Source organism: Liolophura sinensis, chromosome 10 (assembly GCF_032854445.1).
Source record: "Liolophura sinensis isolate JHLJ2023 chromosome 10, CUHK_Ljap_v2, whole genome shotgun sequence".
Classification (NCBI taxonomy): Eukaryota; Metazoa; Mollusca; class Polyplacophora; order Chitonida; family Chitonidae; genus Liolophura; species Liolophura sinensis.
The window spans coordinates 16928120-16951617 of record NC_088304.1 but is presented as its reverse complement, the minus strand read 5'-3'; the positions used below and the strand labels follow the sequence as shown (position 1 = coordinate 16951617).

Genomic DNA, 23498 nt, shown 5'->3' with positions numbered 1-23498 from the left:
AACGTAAATTAATTGTCAAACGCTTCTCCGTACACTTCTGAACAGATACCGATATTGGGGATTTACAACATGTGGGACAATATTAGATTCTAAAATACAACCATTCCGAAAAGGTCATTCAGGTAGTGCTGAAAAATTATTTGCAAAATATCTCCTCTCTGGTACAGAATTGGAAGGGATAACATATATCTATTGCTCATGGTATTTAAAACAAAATCACTCGCCCCGACATATTGCCAATATTGAAGATTTTTTCTTAAACTGCTTTTCACGGTTTTAATTAACTGATTTCATCTTCTGATACAGACCTACCACTATGCTTGATGACAGACTTTTCCCTGTGGACGGACTCGTATTCCGCAATAAACATGGAATGATCATTCTAATCGTCCCAGTAATAACTATGTTATAATTGTTAATTGGTATACTAGAGTGAGTGAGTGAGTGCTCCAGTGAAATCAGCCTGGTTAACAAAATGTACAAGCACCTGACTGCGCTGACGCACACACGCATTTTTTTTTTTGACCTGAACTTATAACTGGTTATTTATCCACTATTCATCATTTTTCAATTTTCAAAGTATACTTGGTTATTCTTTTTGTGGTAAAATGAACACACGATAGAAACCATTTGTCACGGTTGCCTGACAGGGTTATCTCCACTTGTTAGGAATAGGTAGCGCCACCTACCGAAGTCTTGACGAAGCAAGAAGATAGCGAAACAGTTCTGGAATTTTGTAAGTCTTTGGCGACTTAACTATAGTTTTCACCAGGTTTGGATACCTGTTCTTCGTACCATATTTACGTACTACTCTTTTGTGGTCAAGTTGAAGTCATGGGCTCTATATTTCGTGCGTTTTTGTTACAAACATTGTCGGTTTTTTTGGGCTATGGTTTAGATTACAACAACAACGCTTTCTTCCGTGTCAATAAACACAATCTAACCACAGGCACAGGATGCCTCAGTTGGATTGAATTAAACGTTGAGGGCTATTTTCAACAATATCTGATATTTACCTGCCTCGTTGTTTAATCATTGAATTCGAAAATCCAACCCACTCCTGGGAATTTATTATTGAGAAAAGGTCAGATAGGAAAGGCCACGGAGACTCAAAGTGCGCAGAGAAAAATACTGCAAGACGCTGTATCATTGGCGTAGAATGCCTAATTTATTGGCCTAGGTTTTCGAAGAGGGTGTTCCATTTAAAAACCTGTTGGTGTTACCAGTCCTTGTGACATATGGTGAGGCCTGCATTACTGAAGTATCATGCCAAAGATATCAAACACCCCACCCAGTCACACTACACTGACACGGGGGCTAAACAGTCCTGTTTCCTTGTTCTAACCTCGTTTTACTGAGCGCCAAGTGATGCAGCAACAAGTACTATTTTTAAAGACTTTGGTGTGACCTGAACTGGGTTTGATCCTAAGCCTCCTGGCTTCGACACGGACGCTTTAACCATTAGTCCACCAAAGCTGCATGATAATACAGTAAGGAACGTATGACCGCAAACATAAGGCCGTAACGCGTAATTAAATTAAGGAGGGCAGAAAAAAATTTATATATACTTGTTTTAGTGCTGGTAAGTTTGGCTGCAAGCTTGACTTTGTCAAGATCAGTTCCATCAAGTTCACATTCTTAAATTTGTGGCCTGGTGTCATTTCTTTGTCACAAGAAGATGTATATTTACACATCCCTAATTATTCATCACATGGCAGAAATATTGCTACGTTCAAAGAGAAAACCCAAACATGCATACATATACATAATACAGGCCTTGAGGTCCTGTTGGCCCTGTGACATTAGGTAGAGAATATCTGTATATTAGAATATACTGATATTATAAAGAATTTGATTTGAGAAGAACCACCTCAGTGAATATTTTTATCATCTGTCTTAGTCTAGTATTTTATTTCATTGGTGTTTTATACCACACTCAAGAGCGTTACACTCCTATGATGGCAGCCCACTTTATGGTGGGAAGGTAACCAATCAACATGATCATAGCCTGGGGGAAGACTCAATACCATTTGCAGGTTGCTGATGGACTGTGTGAGGCTAGTTATACTGTGAATTTGGAGATAATTTTTATTATCTTCATATGTTCACTGATAAGATTATACTTTGTGTGAAGCCCTGAAACTGGCAAATCCAACAATTGTACTTTTGTCTTTAAAAGAAAAAAAAAAAAAAAGAAAAAAAAACAGATAAAAATGGGGCTGAATTGTACCGAAGGTTGCTCTTTCATATGCAAAAAGGCTGCAGAATTAGAGCAGTCAGTGTGGCATCTTTGTAGTGTGGCATGGGAATGACTGGAAATTGAGGCCACAGAACTGACCCCACCTTAGTATTTATAATATAATGCTGACACTCGCTTGGAGAAATTTTCCAGCATGTTTAGATTGCTTTAATTTTGTATCAGCTGGTATCAGTGACTTAGTATAGAGAATATGTAATCCATTGAGCCTGGAAAATGTGAGTTTTGAACTCGAAAAAGCCTGGAAATTTGAAGTCTCTGTGAACCAGCATTGTGCTGGAAGGCCAATACATCATTATGTATTTACTTCGGGTTTTTTTTGCTCTACTTTCTTTTTTGAACTGATCTTATTGTTTTCTGTATTTTCAGAATACGTTATTTACCATGAGTGACATAAGTGATTTGGACAGGTGAGAGCATAAACAGCCCTGGTGCTGGTTACTCTAAGAGCTCATAGATACAATCAAGTGTAGAATGTACAGTAGACTTTGCAGTTGATTGTGAAAATAAGTTGCACTGCTTGTTTAAATGAATTATAAAATTTTGAAGTTAGAATCACGGTCGTTGGCCAGATTTCACTCCTAGTTAAAAGTGACACGTGCAAATGGACAATGTACTTGTCAATATCTTTTCTTGCCTTCATTTTCAAAGAGTTTTGCACCATATTGATTCAGTAGCTAACAACAAACACGTGAAAATATTCTTGTAACATCTTTTTGATGCAGTTAAATTGAACATCTTTCAAACAGAGTTGAAAAGTACTAACTGACAGTCTACCTAAGGCAAGTATTTGTACTTCGCGTTAATTTGAGGGCGATACTCAATATTAACAACATAGCCGACCAAAGAGTAATTTCTGATCAACTTCTGACTGTCGTGGCTGATTCCTCGTTCAAGTGCATGTCCATTGTAAGTTTAGGCTATGATTGAGAAATTAGAGATTCAGAATCAATTACTAGTAACCAATTCGTATTGTGAAACTGTGAATATACACCAAAAGTTTCTGGTAACAAACTAGTTAGTTTGAAAACTATTCCTGCCTTTCCTGAACGTCTGTTGTTATTGTGGACTGTGGTGACATTCTAATATATTTTCACCTCTCAAGTTATGAATCTATAAACAGTTTAATATTTTGTACAGAGAACTAAAGGCATCAGAATGTGGTATGAAATGAATGTGTACTGTATGTATTACAGGCAAATAGAACAACTTCGGAGATGCGAAATTATCAAAGAGAGCGAGGTGAAGGCCTTATGCGCCAAAGCCAGAGAGATTTTGATTGAGGAGAGCAATGTACAGAGGGTGGACTCGCCTGTCACAGTAAGTCGGGTGATGCATTGGAGGCTAGCATAGGCCATTCTATGCCATGTGCTCTTCACACATTTTCACAAGCACAAAATACTTGCATAGTGTACATACATGTATGGAGCCTGGGGGTGTCCAGTTCCACTTCGGTTTTTAATTTCTTTTAGCAAACCTAGTGTTGTAATGTATAAAGAAAGAAAAAAGCGAGCCACTGCTTGTGTGTTATCTGTTTTGTTTGAATCATGTTCAACTTGTTGGATTTGCCTCAAGCCAATGTATGTCATAACAAATATGAATGGTAAATGGGAATACGGTAAATGATGTAAAGTTTCGCCTGTCTAGATTTCATGACCCTGCATGGCAGCTGTGGTCCCTGATCTATGCCATGTGAGGTCAAGCCACTCACACCGAGGTGTGCAGATCTCCCAGCTAGCCATCTTTAAATATATCCATGAATTTATGCAAAGAAAGTATCAAGTCCGGCGATGACAATTACAAACCTGTAAATTTCAAACACTGTCTCGATCCATCGTCCTAACAACTAGTACAAATACTACATTGTACATTGCAGGCCTTGAAACGGCCAACGATTGTTCGGGTAACATGGAAGTCATGCCACAGTATTATCTTGTGAACAGGTGCCTATTCTGAGCGCTTGTTATGCAACAAATAATTGTACACATGAATGTCAGTTACAGATGGATTTCACTGATAAATATCTGTCACCAACCTTCCAATATAATTTAAATGAAGTCATTCTATGATGCTCTCAAGTGGTGCTCAGTCAATAAGGCGGTTCAATGTTTTGTTTTTACCTGCCAGGTGTGTGGTGATATTCATGGCCAGTTTTATGACCTGAAGGAGCTGTTTAAAGTGGGAGGAGATGTACCGGACACAAACTACTTATTTATGGGCGATTTTGTGGATAGAGGATTTTACAGCGTAGAAACATTTTTATTATTATTAGCATTAAAGGTAAGATTTTCTATGGATGTATCTCTCAGCACACATGTTCTACTCTGTAAGTAACACATTCTTGATGGTCATTTGCTAACCATTTATCTTGTAGAGTGTACGTGAAATATTGCTCCTTGATTTCATAAGTAAATGCTCACATGCCGTATCTTGGCTTCAGACCATCATGAAATGTGATCAGCTTATTGCATTTGTTACTTTGATCATTTATCATGCCAATGTTGTTTCCATATATATCCATCCCTTTAAGGGGCTAGACATCAGCATTTTTTTTTTTTACCTTCCCTTTGGTTAAGTTTTTGTGTAGTTAAGATTTATAACAAGAAAAATGTCATTGAGAGCTTTTATATGTATAGGCTAGATGAATGAAGACAGTTTAACGTTGACAATATGTGGTGAAACATTGACAAGGTTTATAGGCTTTTCTGACATACATCGGGAATTTGTCTTTATCTGCAGTGCACTAGCTTTTATGATTTTTTTACTTAAAAGATGCTTAAATTACAAAGCTCTTGCCTCCGAAAACATGAAGAAAAACATATCCAGCCTTCATAATAGTCTTGTGTATGGCATAAAACAGCAATGAAATAAATAATTATCCAGCTCCTCCTTTATCTTGAATCGTACAGGCTCTTAACTTATCTCAACTCTTGTTTATAGGAATCATTAGACCAGACAAATTATGGAGCCTAAGAGATGTGTACTTACAAAATTAAGTGTGTATTTCCTGTACAGGGTTTTTATTCTGACAAAATAAATCTGGTCTGTAGGAATCACGAGAGAAGACAATTCATGGAGACTCAGATAGATGTGTACTTACAAGATGGTGTTTTTTTTTGTACAGGTGCGTTATCCCGACAGAATAACGCTGATCCGTGGCAATCACGAGAGCAGACAGATTACACAGGTGTATGGCTTTTATGATGAATGTCTACGCAAGTATGGCTCTATCACAGTCTGGAGATGCTGCACAGAAATATTTGATTACCTCAGTCTTTCAGCTATAATTGACGGGAAGGTATGGGGAAGTAGATCAACTGTTCTAAGTGTCCTAAGTTGAACAAACAATTGTTTTGTCACATCAAAGGATACGTCATACGCTTTGTTTTTATTTGTGAAAGTGCTAGTGTCCAGATTTATTATTTAGCGGTAATTAGACACACCTCTATATATTATTAAATTGAGTGACAAAGAAATATTGGAAAAAGGGTACATTAATATGTGTATTATGGCACTTGAAATCACTAGATAATAAGGCTGGATTCATGCATTTATTCTGTTAAGAGTGGGTAGTCCCTGCTGAATTACGTCCCACAAGTCCAACCTTTACAAGCTTTCAGGGCTTCGCCATTTAGTTCAGTGTTAAAAAAGCTACAAGAGTGACCACAAACATGGAGTTTCACCATGAAATGGTTGGTTGTTCTGCATACCATTGTAAAACAGGTCCTGGAAGGACCATGAAGTTAGTTCTAGATGAGGTTTGAAGTTTTCAGATAGATAGGACCAGTAGATAAATCTGGACACTAATCCTTTAATACAGAATATATGATGTGGCTTAGCATAGAGAATTACCCCTTTTTGGGGCATAACAATGGCCTTAACTACAATTTTCCTGCTTAGTTGGGTGAAATTGCCCAGATTGGGGGCCTAAGCTGGTCCTGAGTTACCAGTATGCTCATTGATGATGTCACTTCCAAATAATTCCAACCATAAACAAGAAATAAATGTATGCATAAAATGGAGAGACTGTCAAGGACATAAATTATGCCTCAAAAATGGATATTTTCTTCTAATTGTTTGGAATATCTTTCCTCTTTTTACTTAAAACTATACACTTTGTGTTAGCGAACCTGTACATGTATCAAAGAAGTGAACTTGTTTTGTGTTCTTTTTTAATACTTGACTATCCTGACAGATTCAGCTTTTAATTCTTCAATTCCCTTTCATACATTTGTTACTAACATCATTATATGAATGAGAGACTGTACAGCCTGAAACATGAGTAACCCTTTTTTCATCTTCAGATTTTTTGTGTTCATGGTGGATTGTCTCCATCAATACAAAACCTAGATCAGATACGAGCTATTGACAGAAAACAGGAGGTCCCTCATGATGGACCAATGTGTGATCTGCTGTGGTCAGACCCTGAAGGTTAGTGGATTACATTGTTCCATTCGCATTATAACAACTGTGTGTGGGTCCCTCATGACAACCCAATGTGTGATCTGCTGTGGTCAGACCCTGAAGGTTAGTGGATTACATTGTTCCATTCGCATTATAACAACTGTGTGTGGGTCCCTCATGACAGCCCAGTGTGAGATCTGCTGTGGTCAGATCTTGAAGGTTAGTGGATTACATTGTTCCATTCGCATTATAACAACTGTGTGTGGGTCCCTCATGACAACCCAATGTGTGATCTGCTGGGGTCAGACCCTGAAGGTTAGTGGATTACATGGTTCTGTTGTCATAATAACAACCGTGTGTGTCCCCCATGACAGCCCAGTGTGAGATCAGCTGTTGTCAGACCCTGAAGGTTAGTGGATTACATGGTTCTGTTGTCATAATAACAACTGTGTGTGTGTCTCCCATGACAGCCCAGTGTGAGATCTGCTGTTGTCAGATCCTGAAGGTTAGTGGATTACATGGTTCTGTTGTCATAATAACCACTGTGTGTGTCTCCCATGACAGCCCAGTGTGAGATCTGCTGTTGTCAGACCCTGAAGGTTAGTGGATTACATGGTTCTGTTGTCATAGTAACAACTGTGTGTGTGTCCCCCATGACAACCCAATGTGTGATCTGCTGTGGTCAGACCCTGAAGGTTATTGGATTACATTGTTCCATTCGCATTATAACAACTGTGTGTGTGTCCCTCATGACAGCCCAGTGTGAGATCTGCTGTGGTCAGACCCTGAAGGTTAGTGGATTACATTGTTCCATTCGCATTATAACAACTGTGTGTGTGTCCCTCATGACAACCCAATGTGTGATCTGCTGTGGTCAGATCCTGAAGGTTAGTGGATTACATTGTTCCATTCGCATTATAACAACTGTGTGTGGGTCCCTCATGACAGCCCAGTGTGAGATCTGCTGTGGTCAGACCCTGAAGGTTAGTGGATTACATGGTTCTGTTGTCATAATAACAACCGTGTGTGTGTCCCTCATGACAGCCCAGTGTGAGATCTGCTGTGGTCAGACCCTGAAGGTTAGTGGATTACATGGTTCTGTTGTCATAATAACAACCGTGTGTGTGTCCCTCATGACAGCCCAGTGTGAGATCTGCTGTGGTCAGACCCTGAAGGTTAGTGGATTACATGGTTCTGTTGTCATAATAACAACCGTGTGTGTGTCCCTCATGACAGCCTAGTGTGAGATCTGCTGTTGTCAGACCCTGAAGGTTAGTGGATTACATGGTTCTGTTGTCATAATAACAACCGTGTGTGTCTCCCATGACAGCCCAGTGTGAGATCTGCTGTTGTCAGACCCTGAAGGTTAGTGGATTACATGGTTCTGTTGTCATAATAACAACTGTGTGTGTCTCCCATGACAGCCCAGTGTGAGATCTGCTGTTGTCAGATCCTGAAGGTTAGTGGATTACATGGTTCTGTTGTCATAATAACAACTGTGTATGTGTCCCCCATGGCAGCCCAGTGTGAGATCTGCTGTTGTCAGACCCTGAAGGTTAGTGGATTACATGGTTCTGTTGTCATAATAACAACTGTGTGTGTCCCCCATGACAGCCCAGTGTGAGATCTGCTGTTGTCAGACCCTGAAGGTTAGTGGATTACATGGTTCTGTTGTCATAATAACCACTGTGTGTGTCTCCCATGACAGCCCAGTGTGAGATCTGCTGTTGTCAGATCCTGAAGGTTAGTGGATTACATGGTTTTGTTGTCATAATAACAACTGTGTATGTGTCCCCCATGGCAGCCCAGTGTGAGATCTGCTGTGGTCAGACCCTGAAGGTTAGTGGATTACATGGTTCTGTTGTCATAATAACAACTGTGTGTGTCCCCCATGACAGCCCAGTGTGAGATCTGCTGTTGTCAGACCCTGAAGGTTAGTGGATTACATGGTTCTGTTGTCATAATAACCACTGTGTGTGTCCTCCATGACAGCCCAGTGTGAGATCAGCTGTTGTCAGACCCTGAAGGTTAGTGGATTACATGGTTCTGTTGTCATAATAACCATTGTGTGTGTCTCCCATGACAGCCCAGTGTGAGATCTGCTGTTGTCAGACCCTGAAGGTTAGTGGATTACATGGTTCTGTTGTCATAATAACCACTGTGTGTGTCTCCCATGACAGCCCAGTGTGAGATCTGCTGTTGTCAGACCCTGAAGGTTAGTGGATTACATGGTTCTGTTGTCATAATAACCACTGTGTGTGTCTCCCATGACAGCCCAGTGTGAGATCTGCTGTTGTCAGACCCTGAAGGTTAGTGGATTACATGGTTCTGTTGTCATAATAACAACTGTGTGTGTCTCCCATGACAGCCCAGTGTGAGATCTGCTGTTGTCAGATCCTGAAGGTTAGTGGATTACATGGTTCTGTTGTCATAATAACAACTGTGTATGTGTCCCCCATGGCAGCCCAGTGTGAGATCTGCTGTGGTCAGACCCTGAAGGTTAGTGGATTACATGGTTCTGTTGTCATAATAACAACTGTGTGTGTCCCCCATGACAGCCCAGTGTGAGATCTGCTGTTGTCAGACCCTGAAGGTTAGTGGACTGAAGGTTAGTGGATTACATGGTTCTGTTGTCATAATAACCACTGTGTGTGTCTCCCATGACAGCCCAGTGTGAGATCTGCTGTTGTCAGATCCTGAAGGTTAGTGGATTACATGGTTCTGTTGTCATAATAACAACTGTGTATGTGTCCCCCATGGCAGCCCAGTGTGAGATCTGCTGTTGTCAGACCCTGAAGGTTAGTGGATTACATGGTTCTGTTGTCATAATAACAACTGTGTGTGTCCCCCATGACAGCCCAGTGTGAGATCTGCTGTTGTCAGACCCTGAAGGTTAGTGGATTACATGGTTCTGTTGTCATAATAACAGCTGTGTGTGTGTCCCCCATGACAGCCCAATGTGAGATGTATTGTTACATTCAGTCAGTGGTTTAAGGAGTGTTGACCGACACAAATTTTCATTAATTGTCTTTAATGTGACCACTGATATCGGTGAGATTGACAGTTGTGCCTCATTGGCTTAATTAAGACAGTATGTGAACTGAAAGGAGGTAGCCAATGCCTGGGCTTTTTCTGGCATGGATGTAGTCTGAGGCAGAGCGCTCAGTGTTATGAACTCTTATATTCAATGAATAAAGTTGTTATTCTTGTTTTCAGACATGCATGGTTGGGGCGTGAGTCCTCGAGGAGCGGGGTATCTTTTTGGCAGTGATGTTGTGGCCACGTTCAACGCAGCTAATGATATAGACCTAATTTGTCGTGCTCACCAGCTGGTGATGGAGGGATACAAATGGCACTTCAGTGAAACTGTGCTCACTGTGTGGTCTGCTCCCAACTACTGCTACAGGTACAGTTACCAATACAGGGAAACACACTTACAATATATCCAGTATAGGGGCCCAATAGAAACTTTCAGAACTTATTTGTGCAAATTCCAGCGCTTATTGCCTTCTTAATTGAATTCTTCTGATTTTTTTTGTACATTGATGTGTATATTTTGGAGTTATTCAATGGCTGTAATGAGTAATGGATCAGAAACACATAGTGCAGAGTATTTTGAGCTATATACAATGTGATATTATGGTGAAACCATGCCTTTTTGAGTGCCAAATCTTGTGGAATCTTGAAGAAACTGACTCCATTTTTCTTCACTGACCTGTTGTTACAACCACATGGGGAAGAATTTTCTAATACTGAACTAAATTGCGAATCTCTCTTTTTTTTTTCATTTTTGTTTTAATGTTGTCATATGACTATGTACAGGGGTATCTAATTATGAGTAAATAATAAATCTTGACGCTAAACCTTCAAAATCGGCTCATATCCCGTATGTTGTTGTTGTCAGATGTGGAAATGTAGCCGCTATATTAGAACTGGATGAACATTTACAGAGGGACTTCACTATATTTGAGGCTGCTCCTCAGGTAAGGGAAATTTCCTAATGTAGAATGTAGATATACATTTTAAGCTGAATGCTGTTCTGCTAGATAAGCTACTGTTGCATTATCTGTGATAGTAGATATCAAACACATCTCGTCAAACATGTCTAACTCTAGTGCGAATTAAGTAAGAAAACCATGTGTTGTAGGTCCACAGCTGTAGGTCAGACCGTAAAATTTGCCAGTTTTACATTGACCAATCCAGCTGCAATAATGTGACCTGTCAAAAATGTTAAGGAACCTTTTCTTGTTATTAATTTACCATCGCGTGTCTCACCATGTTCTGGATACAGAAACGGCACTGCTTTTGTTCAGAAACTCCTTAAGCTCACAAACGTTCAGCAGCACAACTGTCTCCATTGTTCATATATTCTAAATCCTAAGGTGCCCATGTGTCGTAAATGTAATCAAAAATAGTTGCCTATCTTTTCTGACAGATCACATGGTACAGTAGGATATGTGTTATGATCAGCTATAGAACGTAAACTCAAAACTCCCGTATTGATGTCTTGTGACGATGGTTAAGCAAACTAGGCAGCAGTGGTATGATGTTTATGCTGGATGGAAGTGAAAGTAGTCTGGTGGATAACCTTTAGCATTTTTGCCAAAATTTTAGTGGCAAGAAGGGAACACTGCACTTAGTTGAACGCAGCTCCAACTTAACATTTTCCCAAGCATACTAAAAACCATGAATGCATAAATCTGGTTAGCTAGGTATATTTTAAACGATTCCTGATGTTGTGACACTGACCAAAGTGCCTGCAACATAGAATGAAGTGAATATTTATAAAAACATCATGTATTTGCGCACTAACAAGTAAATATCGTAACAAAGGCTGTAATCTGTAAAACATGGTCTATTGTAGTTGTCTGGCAAAGAGTTCAGGGTGAGACCAATTTAATTTTTTTGACTATTGTTGAGTTCTTTGATGTATTTGTTGGTCAAAGTCTAAAACGCCGGTGACCATTTTGCAATAAGACTCCTGCTCACCTCTCTCAAAAATTCTCAGGCTCTCACTGTCATTGTTGTTATGCCTCTGTCAGAGTGATCTGGAAATCATGTTTCAATTGTCCATAGGGTGTGGGTGACCAGAAAATGACCCTAGGGATTGACATGTCTAGTCATTGTGTCATTTGTGTAGTCTTGCATTTGATGTATAACATGTAAAATATGAACAAATATTCAACATCAGTTTCTCTTCACCAGGAAACTCGAGGAATTCCATCCAAAAAGCCCCAACCGGATTACTTTCTGTAATAAGAAATTCCCAATTAATGGACAATAAGAGACCAACAGCTGCTAAGCCAAGTCCCATGTTTCCAGCAGACAAGGCAAACCACTCATCTGACATTGTGCCTGCCCAAACTGACAACCGAACCAAGGGGTTGGTTAGTTGAACATGATTTTTGTTGAAGATGTGTGAATGCCTGTGCTCTGGACTGACTGTCTCGTTGGAATATGTGTAATCAACACAGCCAGTATATTTAAAAAAAGTAACAGCTTCTTACCCCAGGTTTTTGCCGTTTGTATGAACGAATCAGCTGCGCAGTTTGGGAGAGTTAAGAGTGCAGGTGGCATGTTGGAGGAATTCGCTCCTGGCTGGTTGAAAGGAAAATGCTCATTCTAGGCTGGGAAACAATCTGTATATCCACAAGACTGCCGCTGTGGTATGCAGGAGCCAAACTTCACAATGGAATATCGGACAAAACACAAAACTGCGTTGGAAGTTTTCCTTGTGTGGCCTATTAGTCAGATGTGCCATACAGCAAACATTTCAGTCCAACTAAGAGTTCAAACCACATGGAAGTTTGACATCGATTGTAGCCATTCCCTCATTGACCTTCATGTGCCTGGCTGTCACAAGAAAAATTGGAGGGCAAATCAATACAGGTCAAGGGTTATGCCTCACCAGCCTCGCAGCATCTACATGCAGATCTGTACAAGGGACCAGGACATCTGACATCAAAACAAGTGTCAACATTTGCAGACAAGAACTTGATGGTTCAGATTTTTCTCAAACTTTATTGAGTGCCAGTAAATATTTAAATATCTGAGTCCTCTAATTACCTGTGGGGGATGGGGGTCATTGCTGAAGTGTAACATTAACAGGGTGTACAGTATTAAAGAGTACTCAGATCCAGGTTAACAAAACTTCATAGGTCAAATTTTTTTTTTTGTTAAGTGTATTAAAGCAGCTGTGGGTCATAGATGGTCCCCTCCTATCCCATGTATTTATATGTACATTTATATCTGTACCCATTCTAAACATTTATTTTACAAAATTCAGATATCGATAGAAAGTTGTGTATGTAAAGTTCATTGATGACAGCCTTAGATGTATTTCAGCTATGACTCATAACTGCATGGGCACTTGCATGTAATTAATATTTACAAACATATACAATCAGACTTTTACTATGACAGAAGAGGTTTTAATGAAACCTTCTCCCTGGATAGGATTGTCAAAGAAAAACACCAGTGAATTTGTGACCATGTCAGAGCAGAATAATTAGTGCAACCATCAAAATTTTCATGATGATATGCAAATGTTTTTATTTTGTAGCCTTTTTGAAGTAAGAATGCGACATGAGCTTATGATCAGGGGCCAATCCTTCAGCTTTAATACTTCATATAAAGGCCATTGTTTATGAACATCAGATCTAGCTTCATAAAACTGAATGTACGTCATCATTATGGTTGAGGGCAGTTTGAATAAGATCACCTTAGAAAACAGTCAAGGGGTGCGGCAGCAAGATTCACTGTATGAAAGTGTAGCCATAGGTACTGAACGCGAGCTCCATGCTACAATATTTGCATCAGTCTTTCAACGCTACGATCCCAAGGATGGCTACAAAGTTACACAGGTATTGTCAGTTGGAATATTGCTGCCTTAGCTCATTGTGTTTAGGTTGTTTAGATAAAGGTTTCCCTGACATCAAAACACACATTGGCCTTGTCATGATATGGTTCCCTGGTTCAGCAAAAACCTGCACGTTTTAGTGAACTATTTAAGATCAAAGACATCCCAGACCAGGGCATCATATCGGATTATTCAGCTATCCAGTCTACAAGCAGCATACTTTTTAAAGAATTGTGTAGAGACTTTAAGTCAGTTCAAATCGCCACAGACCCTTATGATATTTGCGTACACTTTGTTTTGTTTTTTAATCTATAAATATGTTAGGGTTCCCTTGTGTAATAAGGCAATTTTCAGGGGCTCAAATTTTCATATGTGTTCATTAAACATAATTCTTCATGAATACACACAAGCCCAAGTAAAGAGAAAGTTGTTTTTAATTCTTACGGAATCCAGCATTCTTGAGACAATAAAATGTATTTTTGACACATTGAATAATCTTGTTTTTTTTTTTGTCTTTATTGGTGTTTTGTATTTTGCAATGTTGAAATCTGACCTGGCCAGAATCTGGAGGTTTCTCACTTCAGTCTCGGTCTGACAGTATGTTGATTTTCAGGAACGTTGATTCTTGTGCTGACTTGATATTATCTAGACCCGAGTCTAGTCTCAGGCCTTCATTCAATGAAATTCTTGCCATGTTCCATATTTTAGGAAGGTGGCTCTTTTCTGATCACAGCCTTGTTTCTGTGTCTGAAGCAACTTAGCCAAAGGGTTCATAATAGGGTTTGCTATCATATAGGAATAGATAATCTCTCAAGTACTTGAATAAGCACAGAATCATACAGGTACTTATACCCACACATGCATGGCTCAAATTTTTGTTACTATACTACATGTTTGAAAACTAATTATATTACCAGCAGTGGTGTCAGGTCAGGGGATGCCCAGGGCACCCCTACTTTTCAAGTGGTGGAGACATAAATATGCTTGTGTTCTTTGTTTTTAGAATGGCTGATCAAGCTGTGCAGGGTTAAACTTATTTAGAGGCATATAAAGATCATAAATTATTACCATTGGTACTTTAACTTAAAATTTGTCCAGTAGGATATAATCCTGCCTTTCAAAGAAAAAAATTTCTGCGATGAAGAGAACTCTTAAGAATCAGACCAATTAAGTAACTTAATTACAGACCAAATTTTAGGTCAATAATAGCATGTCTTGTGTGTAAAGCCCTGTCCGGACTATCCAACATCGTTCAACTTCTATGGACTCAATAGCAAGTTGAATGCTGTTGAGGTATCAACAAAGCTGCCTCATTGTGAGACCAGTTTCTCTCTTTAGCCCACCGGCCCGGATAGCACAGTTGGTAGAGCGTCCGCTTCGGGACCGGTAGATCCAGGATCAATCCTTGATCGAGTCACACCTAAGACTTTAAAAGAGGAAGTTGTAACTTCCTCGCTTGGCGTTCAGCATGAAGGGGATAGTGCAACGACTGGTTGACCCATATCAGTATAATGGCTCAAGCGGGGCGGCTTACTTGCCTTCAGTAAGTCGTCTCAGTGAAGCAGCACTAAATAAAAGAGCAGTGGAAATCCGTCCTGCAACAAGGAGGCACATTACACGTACATGCACCCTAAGGATTCCTTTGTCATCATATGACTGAAAAATTGTTGCGTACGACGTTAAACCCCAAGCGCTCGCTCTCTCACTCTCTTTAGCCCTTGGTGCCGCCATCATAAAGACGGTCACGTTATTTCTACATGCCTGCTGAATGGCTACATTCACTCAGCTTGACTCAACCTGTGGACAAAAAAAAACCACACACACATGCACATTTCCGAATCAACAAAGTTGGATGTTGTTGAGTGTTGCTGAACGGAGTTGAAGAACCCATCCAGACTGCTCAAAAGAACTCAAATTGTTGAATGATATTGGGTAATCTGGATGGGGCTTTAACCTCAGCATACAAGGGAGCAAACACAACTGAACCTGACCCATCCCACGAGCTCAAATGCGCCAAATAATTTGCGACCCAACTGGGGTTGTATTCCAGTTGTTAAATCGAATGGCCGTTGAAACTGGCAGTTGCTTCATAACCGTTAATGTATGCATAGCTTTAGGCTGAATAGTGGTGCATAGGTGATTGTATATATGAGTCACCCTTTTTTGGAACACAAACTTTGTTAATAATCCTGTAAAGTACTTAATTATATTCATCAGAATATTATCTGACTTATTCTATGACAAACATTTCCAGCCAATCGTGGAGTCAGTCTCAGCCTATGCTGACTCTGTCATGTGATTCAAAATGGTTTGCAAACCCTTCAAGCGAGTTTGAGAAGTTAGAACCCCCACCCTCCCTAAACCTATCCCCTGAGTACCATCAGGTACCCCCAGACAACATCGATAATGTCCGCCTTACATTAAAGGATTACTGTCCAGGTTTATCATTTACTCATAATTAGCTACCCCTGTATATACTGCTAAATTATGTTTAAAAAATATTTAACAAAGGTACATTAACATGAGTAACATGCTACTTGAAATCACTGGCTAATGAGGCTGGGTTTATACATTTTTCCGTCATCACAGAAGCTGAATTACGTAATACAAGTCCAACCAGAGCTTTACCATTTAGTTCAGTTTTAAAAAAGCTACAAGAGTGACAACATATCAAATTTCTTCCTAAACGGTTTGCTTCTCTGCATACAGTTGTAAAAATAGGTCATCGCAGAACCCTGGAGTCATTTTTTTCATGTTTACAGACAGTTTTACCCTCAGGAAGATGTGGATTTACAGATTTACAGTAAATATACAGATTTAAAAAACTTTGTGCCTGCAAAAGATAGCTCCATCCACTCTTACCATTATTTTATTCGCAAGTTACCAGAGGAATACAGCCAGCTGAATTTGAAAGCGTGGCCTACTATGGGAGTTGACTAAAAGCTCAAGTTTAACTGAACACTGACAATGATGTCCACAATTATATTTCACACAACTATATAGGCATACGTGTAGGTTATTCCGATTGCTGACAATAACATGCAGTAAAGACAAACACTCGAAATGTAGAGTGTAAGCTATAGCTTACCAGTTTGTGCAGCTGGAAATGCCTTGACAAAGGCCAAATTCAGCACCTTAAACTCAGAATCTGAAGTCTGGTCACAGATGCCAGTGTCATAAATCTGAACTTCCTCATTGTCCATTAGGAGCTCAAATTGAAACAGCAGTATATCTGCTTCTGTGTAGTTAGAATCCATTATTAGGCTCACTAGCTAAATCTGGACACTAATCCTTTAAGTGGTTGACTGATTTTTGTAAAATGTTACACCGTTTCACTTATGTATGGTCAGTTGGCGTCATGAGTGGAGAAAAAAGTACCCAAACCAATGACCTATGGTGTAATGTAAACATCAGAATTGTTGATATACTTCTTATTGCTCCTACAAGGCCTTCATCTATTAAAACCATATGTGTTATATCAAGTATTAAAGGGATACAGAATCGTAACTGATTCTTTGACAGTGGAGATAGGATTCCTGGGTTAAACTCTGCAGCTTTGTTCATGCTTAAATAAATCTGCCATACTAAAAATTCAGCTTAAACAAAGCACAGTCTGGACTTGTCTATATCTTCCACCAGTGAATCAGAAGAGATTCTGTATTCCTTTAAGATAGCTTTGGTTGATTTCACAATCCTCAAACCATGGTGTCAATGTTAATAATCCATAATAGCTGTGATATCATATTAGATGGAGCCAGTTTTAATAATCCTCTAGGCATTTCACCATTTTCATCCTGTGATATCGTGTTAGATGGAGCCAGTTCTAATAATCCTCAAGGCATTTCACCATTTTCATCCTGTGATATCATGCTAGAAGGAGCCAGTTCTAATAATAATCAAGGCATTTAACCATTTTCATCCTGTGATATCATGTTAGATGGAGCCAGTTCTAATAATCCTCAAGGCATTTCACCATTTTCATCCTGTGATATCATGTTAGAAGGAGCCAGTTCTAATAATCCTCCAGGCATTTCACCATTTTCATCCTGTGATATCATGTTAGATGGAGCCAGTTCTAATAATCCTCAAGGCATTTCACCATTTTCATCCTGTGATATCGTGTTAGATGGAAACAGTTTTAATAATCCTCAAGGCATTTTCACCATTTTCATCCTGTGATATCATGTTAGATGGAGCCAGTTCTAATAATCCTCAAGGCATTTCACCATTTTCATCCTGTGATGTCATGTTAGATGGAGCCAGTTCTAATAATAATCAAGGCATTTCACCATTTTCATCCTGTGATATCATGTTAGATGGAGCCAGTTCTAATAATCCTCAAGGCATTTCACCATTTTCAACCTGTGACATCATGTTAGATGGAGCCAGTTCTAATAATCTTCAAGGCATTTAACCATTTTCATCCTGTGACATCATGTTAGATGGAGCCAGTTCTAATAATCCTCAAGGCATTTCACCATTTTCATCCTGTGACATCATGTTAGATGGAGCCAGTTCTAATAATCCTCAAGGCATTTAACCATTTTCATCCTGTGACATCATGTTAGATGGAGCCAGTTACTATGCACATGGCTACATATTTAAAGTTTGACCAAAAAATATCAAACACCTTTTTTTGAATACAAATTCTCTTATTATCACAGACTCTGTCAGTGAACTTGAATGTCTCGTAAAATCTCACTGCATTTTGCATCAATTTTGAGGTCAGCGATGGCATCTGCTCTGGTTGGCCCAATGTTCACCACAGCCATGGGGATTCCCCTGTCTCTGGCCCGTGCCAGGAATCTGTAGGCAGAGTACACCTGTAAATATAGATATAATCATGTATCTTACTGACAGTGTATAAAACACCCATGCAGATTCCCCTGGCTCTTGTCAGTAACCTGTTGACAGAGTACGCCTGTAAACATGAACATTGTCTTACTGACAGTGTATAAAACACCCATGCAGATTCCCCTGGCTCATGTCAGTAGCCTGTTGACAGAGTACACCTGTAAACATAAACAGTGTCTTACTGACAGTGTATAAAACACCCATACAGATTCCCCTGGCTCTTGTCAGTAACCTGTTGACAGAGTACGCCTGTAAACATAAACATTGTCTTACTGACAGTGTATAAAACAGCCATACCTGTTCCGCTGGCTCATGTCAGTAACCTGTTGACAGAGTACGCCTGTAAACATAAACATTGTCTTACTGACAGTGTATAAAACAGCCATACCTATTCCCCTGGCTCATGTCAGTAGCCTGTTGACAGAGTACACCTGTAAACATAAACATTGTCTTACTGACAGTGTATAAAACAGCCATACAGATTCCCCTGGCTCATGTCAGTAGCCTGTTGACAGAGTACACCTGTAAACATAAACATTGTCTTACTGACAGTGTATAAAACAGCCATACAGATTCCCCTGGCTCTTGTCAGTAACCTGTTGACAGAGTACGCCTGTTAACATAAACAGTGTCTTACTGACAGTGTATAAAACAGCCATACAGATTCCCCTGGCTCATGTCAGTAACCTGTTGACAGAGTACACCTGTTAACATAAACAGTGTCTTACTGACAGTGTATGAAACAGCCATGCAGATTCCCCTGGCTCATGTCAGTAACCTGTTGACAGAGTACACCTGTAAACATAAACATTGTCTTACTGACAGTGTATAAAACAGCCATACAGATTCCCCTGGCTCTTGTCAGTAACCTGTTGACAGAGTACGCCTGTAAACATAAACATTGTCTTACTGACAGTGTATGAAACAGCCATGCAGATTCCCCTGGCTCATGTCAGTAACCTGTTGACAGAGTACGCCTGTAAACATAAACATTGTCTTACTGACAGTGTATAAAACAGCCATACATGTCAGTAACCTGTATAAACATGTATCTTACTGACACTGTATATAATAGCCATGGGGAGTCCCCTGTCACTGGCTCTTTTCGGGGAATATTACTGCCAGTGTATATACCCTAATTCTTCAACCTTTCAACCACCTCTGCGACTAATATTTTAAAACAGTCTGAGAGAACCATGAAGTGTAGAGAGCTAATTTGCACAGTTTTAGTAAGCTTGCATCTTCAGTGACACATGCAAATCATTTCGACCTTCATTTTGATAATAATTGCATACTTAAATTCTACTGAAAAGAAAGTGCTTTAGAGGTCGAAAAGCTTGAAGATTTACAGTAACCGCCATGGGAATTCCCCTATGTATGGCTCAAGTGGAAATAATGAAGGACTGGTACACCGTCACTGCTGTTACTGTGAGGAGTACGGAAATGTGATCAAGAATTGCAGGTATTGAAAATCAGAATAGAAAAAGGAAAGAACAAAAAAGTTGATAAAAAATAAGATATCTCCACAGATAAATTAATAACATTAATGTTCTTTAAATGCACATGGCAAGTGAGATTAAAGGAGCAAAATGTGACTGTGTTCTCACTTAGGGGCTGGAACTCTCTATTGCTGCCAATGAGCTTGACACAGCAGTTTATTTGAACTAGATGAGGAGCCAAAGTTTACAAGAAGTATGTAGGGATATATAACAAACCTGTAGAGATGATCCCAGGACCAGGACGGAGTCACTCTCTTGCAGTTTGTTGAACAGCAGCTGCACTGTGGCTTTGGCAACATTGTCTCCAAAAAACACTATGTCAGGTTTTAATATCCCACCACATTCTGCACAGGGTGGAACCTAAGTTTGAATCCAGAAAGATGAAAAACACATGTATCAAGTCCGACCAGTCTAACAACATTGTGAATTCAAAACGTATCTAACTTTACAATACACTATTTTTCTAAAGGCCTCAAATCTTAATGGCCACACAATCCTGTAATTTAACCATTTGAATGAATATCCATCACCAGTCAGGTCATTTCACTGACTTTAACATATCTGAATTGTGAATTTGCAAACATAGTCCAGGTAACCACCACCAGCCACATGGCACACAACAGAGATGACCAACACTCCTTTGGTGAGATACCTCTCAGGTAATCACTACAGGAATGCTGCCTCTCACCCATTCACAGCCCATTGATACAAGGCTATAGTTGAAACCGGGCGTAGATCGAACTTGCGACTGGAAGCATACAATCGGATACTGGTTTTAGCATCTGCACACACTTGCCGACTCAGCAGTTCCGTCCATCTACGCATGCTTGCATCCAGTTGGTCACAGTTGCTCCCAGCGATGCATTAGGTAGTGGATCACATGCAAGCGTTAAACTATGAATACCGCAACCCCTGAGTCAACCAATGAGGCAGAAAATAACCTTAGCCTCTGCTCACAGTTGCCACCGGTCGTAGCTGACCTTACGTGCACCAAAGCTGAATCTGATGAGACAACACCAGTTCCTCATGATCGTAAGGTTTTATCAAAGTTTTTGACGTAAGTCCTACGCGTAGGTCTACTGCATCAAGTTGTACATACTTTCTTACGATTGCAAGTCGACCTATGCCCTGCTTAAGACCTATACACTGAAAGTAACACAGAAATTAAGTATCCACGTTGCAGGTAGTTATGTATGTTCGACTCATGATGAAACCAGTCACTCACATACAAGGCAGACACTTTAACAACTCAGCCATCCACAATGCAGACCTGTCAAGTTGACAGCTATTTTGAAAGTTCTACAGTCAGATATAGCATGTGATGGCATGGCATTCTGCTTTAATGCGCCATATATATGTGTACATACATGTGTGACAACATACCATGAAACTACCAGCATATCCATCCAGCCTTTGACACCAAATTCTAAATGCTTCTGAAAACTTTGTTACACAGGTCACAAGACAAGTCTTCTTATTAAAGCAATCACATTACCTCATATTATCCACCTTTTCAATATTACGACAGTACAGATTGCTGTAGATGCAGTTTTTGTATCAAAGAAATTTGTGCAGACGCAAATCTGCACTTCTGGGTTGTCTGAGTGTATATGTGGATGGTTCATTTCACATTATTGTCATGTAAGCTCTTCCCCTCACTAGGAAAAACCACACCACATGGTGTTGTCTGTGCGATTAATGTAAAATAGTATCCAGGGCAATTGCATCCACCACCTTGCAATGTTAAGTTTTTTGAATACATGGCTTCTTGCATATGGCGTAAAACATCAATAATATCCGTAAATTTGCATACTGTACACACAAATATATATATATACATACATCTATATATATAAAATATTTACCACAAATCCTTCCACCTGCTCTTGGGTCAGCTGGACATCTCCATCTGGGGCTATCTCTACACATTCTTTCTTCCAATGCGGATTGAGTGACTCCAAGATTGTCTGCAGTTTATGTCGTCTCATTTTACTCTTACAAGAGAGACAAACAACTCTGTACAAGCTACCATGAAGTTCAGTCAAGTTTACACTGCCCGCTTTTATGTGCAGACCATCCACATTTTGTGTCACAAGCCAGTGAGACTTTCCTGCAGCTTCCCAGCGGCTTAGTGTGACATGTGCCAGGTTAGGCTGGAAGGACGAATACCTCGACCACCCAGTGAAATTTCTGGCCCAGTATCTTTGCCGAGTTTTGGCACTCTTCAGGAAATCTTGGTAGTTGATTGGTCGGTGGTTGCTACGGGCATATAAACCTACCCCCTCAGAGCGATAGTCTGGAATTCCGCTCTCTGTAGACAAGCCTGCACCTGTTATGATAAACAATCGATGACTAGCCTGCACAAACTCCTGCAGTTTAGCTACATCTTCTGCACTGTGTCCTGCAAAGGCTGGTATGAAGGCAGAAGGGAGATTGTCCACGTACAGATTGCTTCTTTGTGGTTGCAAGTGGATGTCTGATGAGGAGTACAGTCTACACTTGCTGAATTGTCTGAAGAAGATTTGCACAACTGGCACCAGGTTATTAATTACCTTCACATTTTTGTCTTCAAATGGTAAAACCAAAGTTTTACTCACCGTACGAGGCAGCATTTTCTCCCTGTTCAAGTTAGTGTTGTGTTTACTTTTACTCAGGATTTATCATCTCATCAGAAAAAAAAACAAAACCAAAAAACAATGTACTTGTAGTTGGTAGAGGCGTCAATCTGCTCTTCAATCACTTCACAGTGAACATCTGAAGGGGGTCAGCAACCAACAAAACGCTGTTACTAACCTGTTACAATGACGGCTTATGGCCGATAAATAACGGTGTATCGTTCGACTTGAACTACAACCTGACAGACTTTACAACTGCCAACTTTTTAAAACCTTTGTAACTCAATTTCTATTTTTACGCGCCAAAGTACACAAATATGCCTGATTCTTATCGTCCAGGGATATCTGATTGAGAGCATAAACAAATGTGAATGTTAGAGAAAATGACTTCAATCCAGTGAGAAAATGACTTCAATCCAGCGAGAAAATTGGACCTTTCTCGTTTTGACATTTCAACATGGATGTGTTATCTACCGCGAGTAAATGCGGATCAAGGGCATTAACTCTCTCTCTATGTATATATAAAAATAAAAAGACCAATACGGGTAGCATGATGTGTTGGGTGTTCCATTTCTCTTTGTTTGATACAGATACCAGAAATCGTGTTTTTAAAAAAAATGTTTTGCTCCAGGAAGTTGTACACTCATTCATTATTGCAGAACAATATACCAACCACGATTTGAGCTCTTTCCTGATCTGAGTTTGGCGTTTAATTTTAGCACTGAAATCGCTTGATAAAGAACCGTGTTGTGGCTACATCGATATATCGATTGTCCTGTGTAGATGGTGTCATCTTATAAAACTGTAGTTCATCTGAATGAACTCAATCTAAAATTCCGACATTCATCGTTACAATGAGATGATGAATGTCAGAATTTTAAAATAGTACACTGAGTCTAAATGGACTAATAAAACTACAGCAGGCTCCCATTGAAAGAAGCTCCCATAATGCTGGCCGCCGTCGTATAAGTGAAATATTCTTGAGTACTGCGTGAAACACCAACCAAATA

The 23498-nt window shown here is 39.8% G+C and overlaps 2 protein-coding genes across 3 annotated transcripts; one reads left to right on the top strand and one right to left on the bottom strand.

Moving 5' to 3' along the window:
• The first annotated feature begins 674 nt into the window (after positions 1 to 674).
• On the top strand, positions 675 to 14047 carry LOC135476090 (serine/threonine-protein phosphatase 4 catalytic subunit). Its single transcript, XM_064755990.1, has 9 exons — positions 675 to 736; positions 2627 to 2667; positions 3454 to 3577; positions 4385 to 4537; positions 5382 to 5555; positions 6562 to 6688; positions 9878 to 10067; positions 10566 to 10644; positions 11867 to 14047. The coding sequence occupies exons 2-9, from the start codon at positions 2642 to 2644 to the stop codon at positions 11915 to 11917; spliced, it is 924 nt and encodes a 307-aa protein (XP_064612060.1). The 5' UTR covers positions 675 to 736; positions 2627 to 2641; the 3' UTR covers positions 11918 to 14047.
• A 2779-nt stretch (positions 14048 to 16826) lies between these two features.
• On the bottom strand, positions 16827 to 22924 carry LOC135476626 (NAD-dependent protein lipoamidase sirtuin-4, mitochondrial-like). 2 transcript variants are annotated; one of them, XM_064756714.1, is made up of 3 exons: positions 21739 to 22924; positions 20090 to 20233; positions 16827 to 18343 (listed from the first exon to the last, which is right to left on the bottom strand). In XM_064756714.1, exons 1-3 carry the CDS (start codon positions 22483 to 22485, stop codon positions 18191 to 18193), a joined length of 1044 nt encoding a protein of 347 aa, XP_064612784.1. In that variant the 5' UTR covers positions 22486 to 22924; the 3' UTR covers positions 16827 to 18190. The 2 variants fall into 2 exon arrangements, with proteins under 2 accessions (XP_064612784.1, XP_064612785.1); XM_064756715.1 differs by having other exon boundaries at positions 16827 to 18326.
• Positions 22925 to 23498: the final 574 nt, after the last annotated feature.

What these genes read in the sequence shown, in the direction of transcription:
- LOC135476090 (XM_064755990.1), top strand. Translation starts at nt 2,642, where the DNA reads ATGAGTGACATAAGTGATTTGGACAG. An exon ending in GCTCCCAACTACTGCTACAG is followed by an intron (nt 10,068 to 10,565) that starts GTACAGTTACCA and finishes TGTTGTTGTCAG; the next exon opens with ATGTGGAAATGTAGCCGCTA. An exon ending in TATTTGAGGCTGCTCCTCAG is followed by an intron (nt 10,645 to 11,866) that starts GTAAGGGAAATT and finishes TCTCTTCACCAG; the next exon opens with GAAACTCGAGGAATTCCATC.
- LOC135476626 (XM_064756714.1), bottom strand. Translation starts at nt 22,485, where the DNA reads ATGCTGCCTCGTACGGTGAGTAAAACTTTGGTTTTACCATTTGAAGAC. An exon ending in AGCAGGTGGAAGGATTTGTG is followed by an intron (nt 20,234 to 21,738) that starts GTAAATATTTTA and finishes ATTCAAACTTAG; the next exon opens with GTTCCACCCTGTGCAGAATG. An exon ending in TCCTGGGATCATCTCTACAG is followed by an intron (nt 18,344 to 20,089) that starts GTTTGTTATATA and finishes CTATATTTACAG; the next exon opens with GTGTACTCTGCCTACAGATT.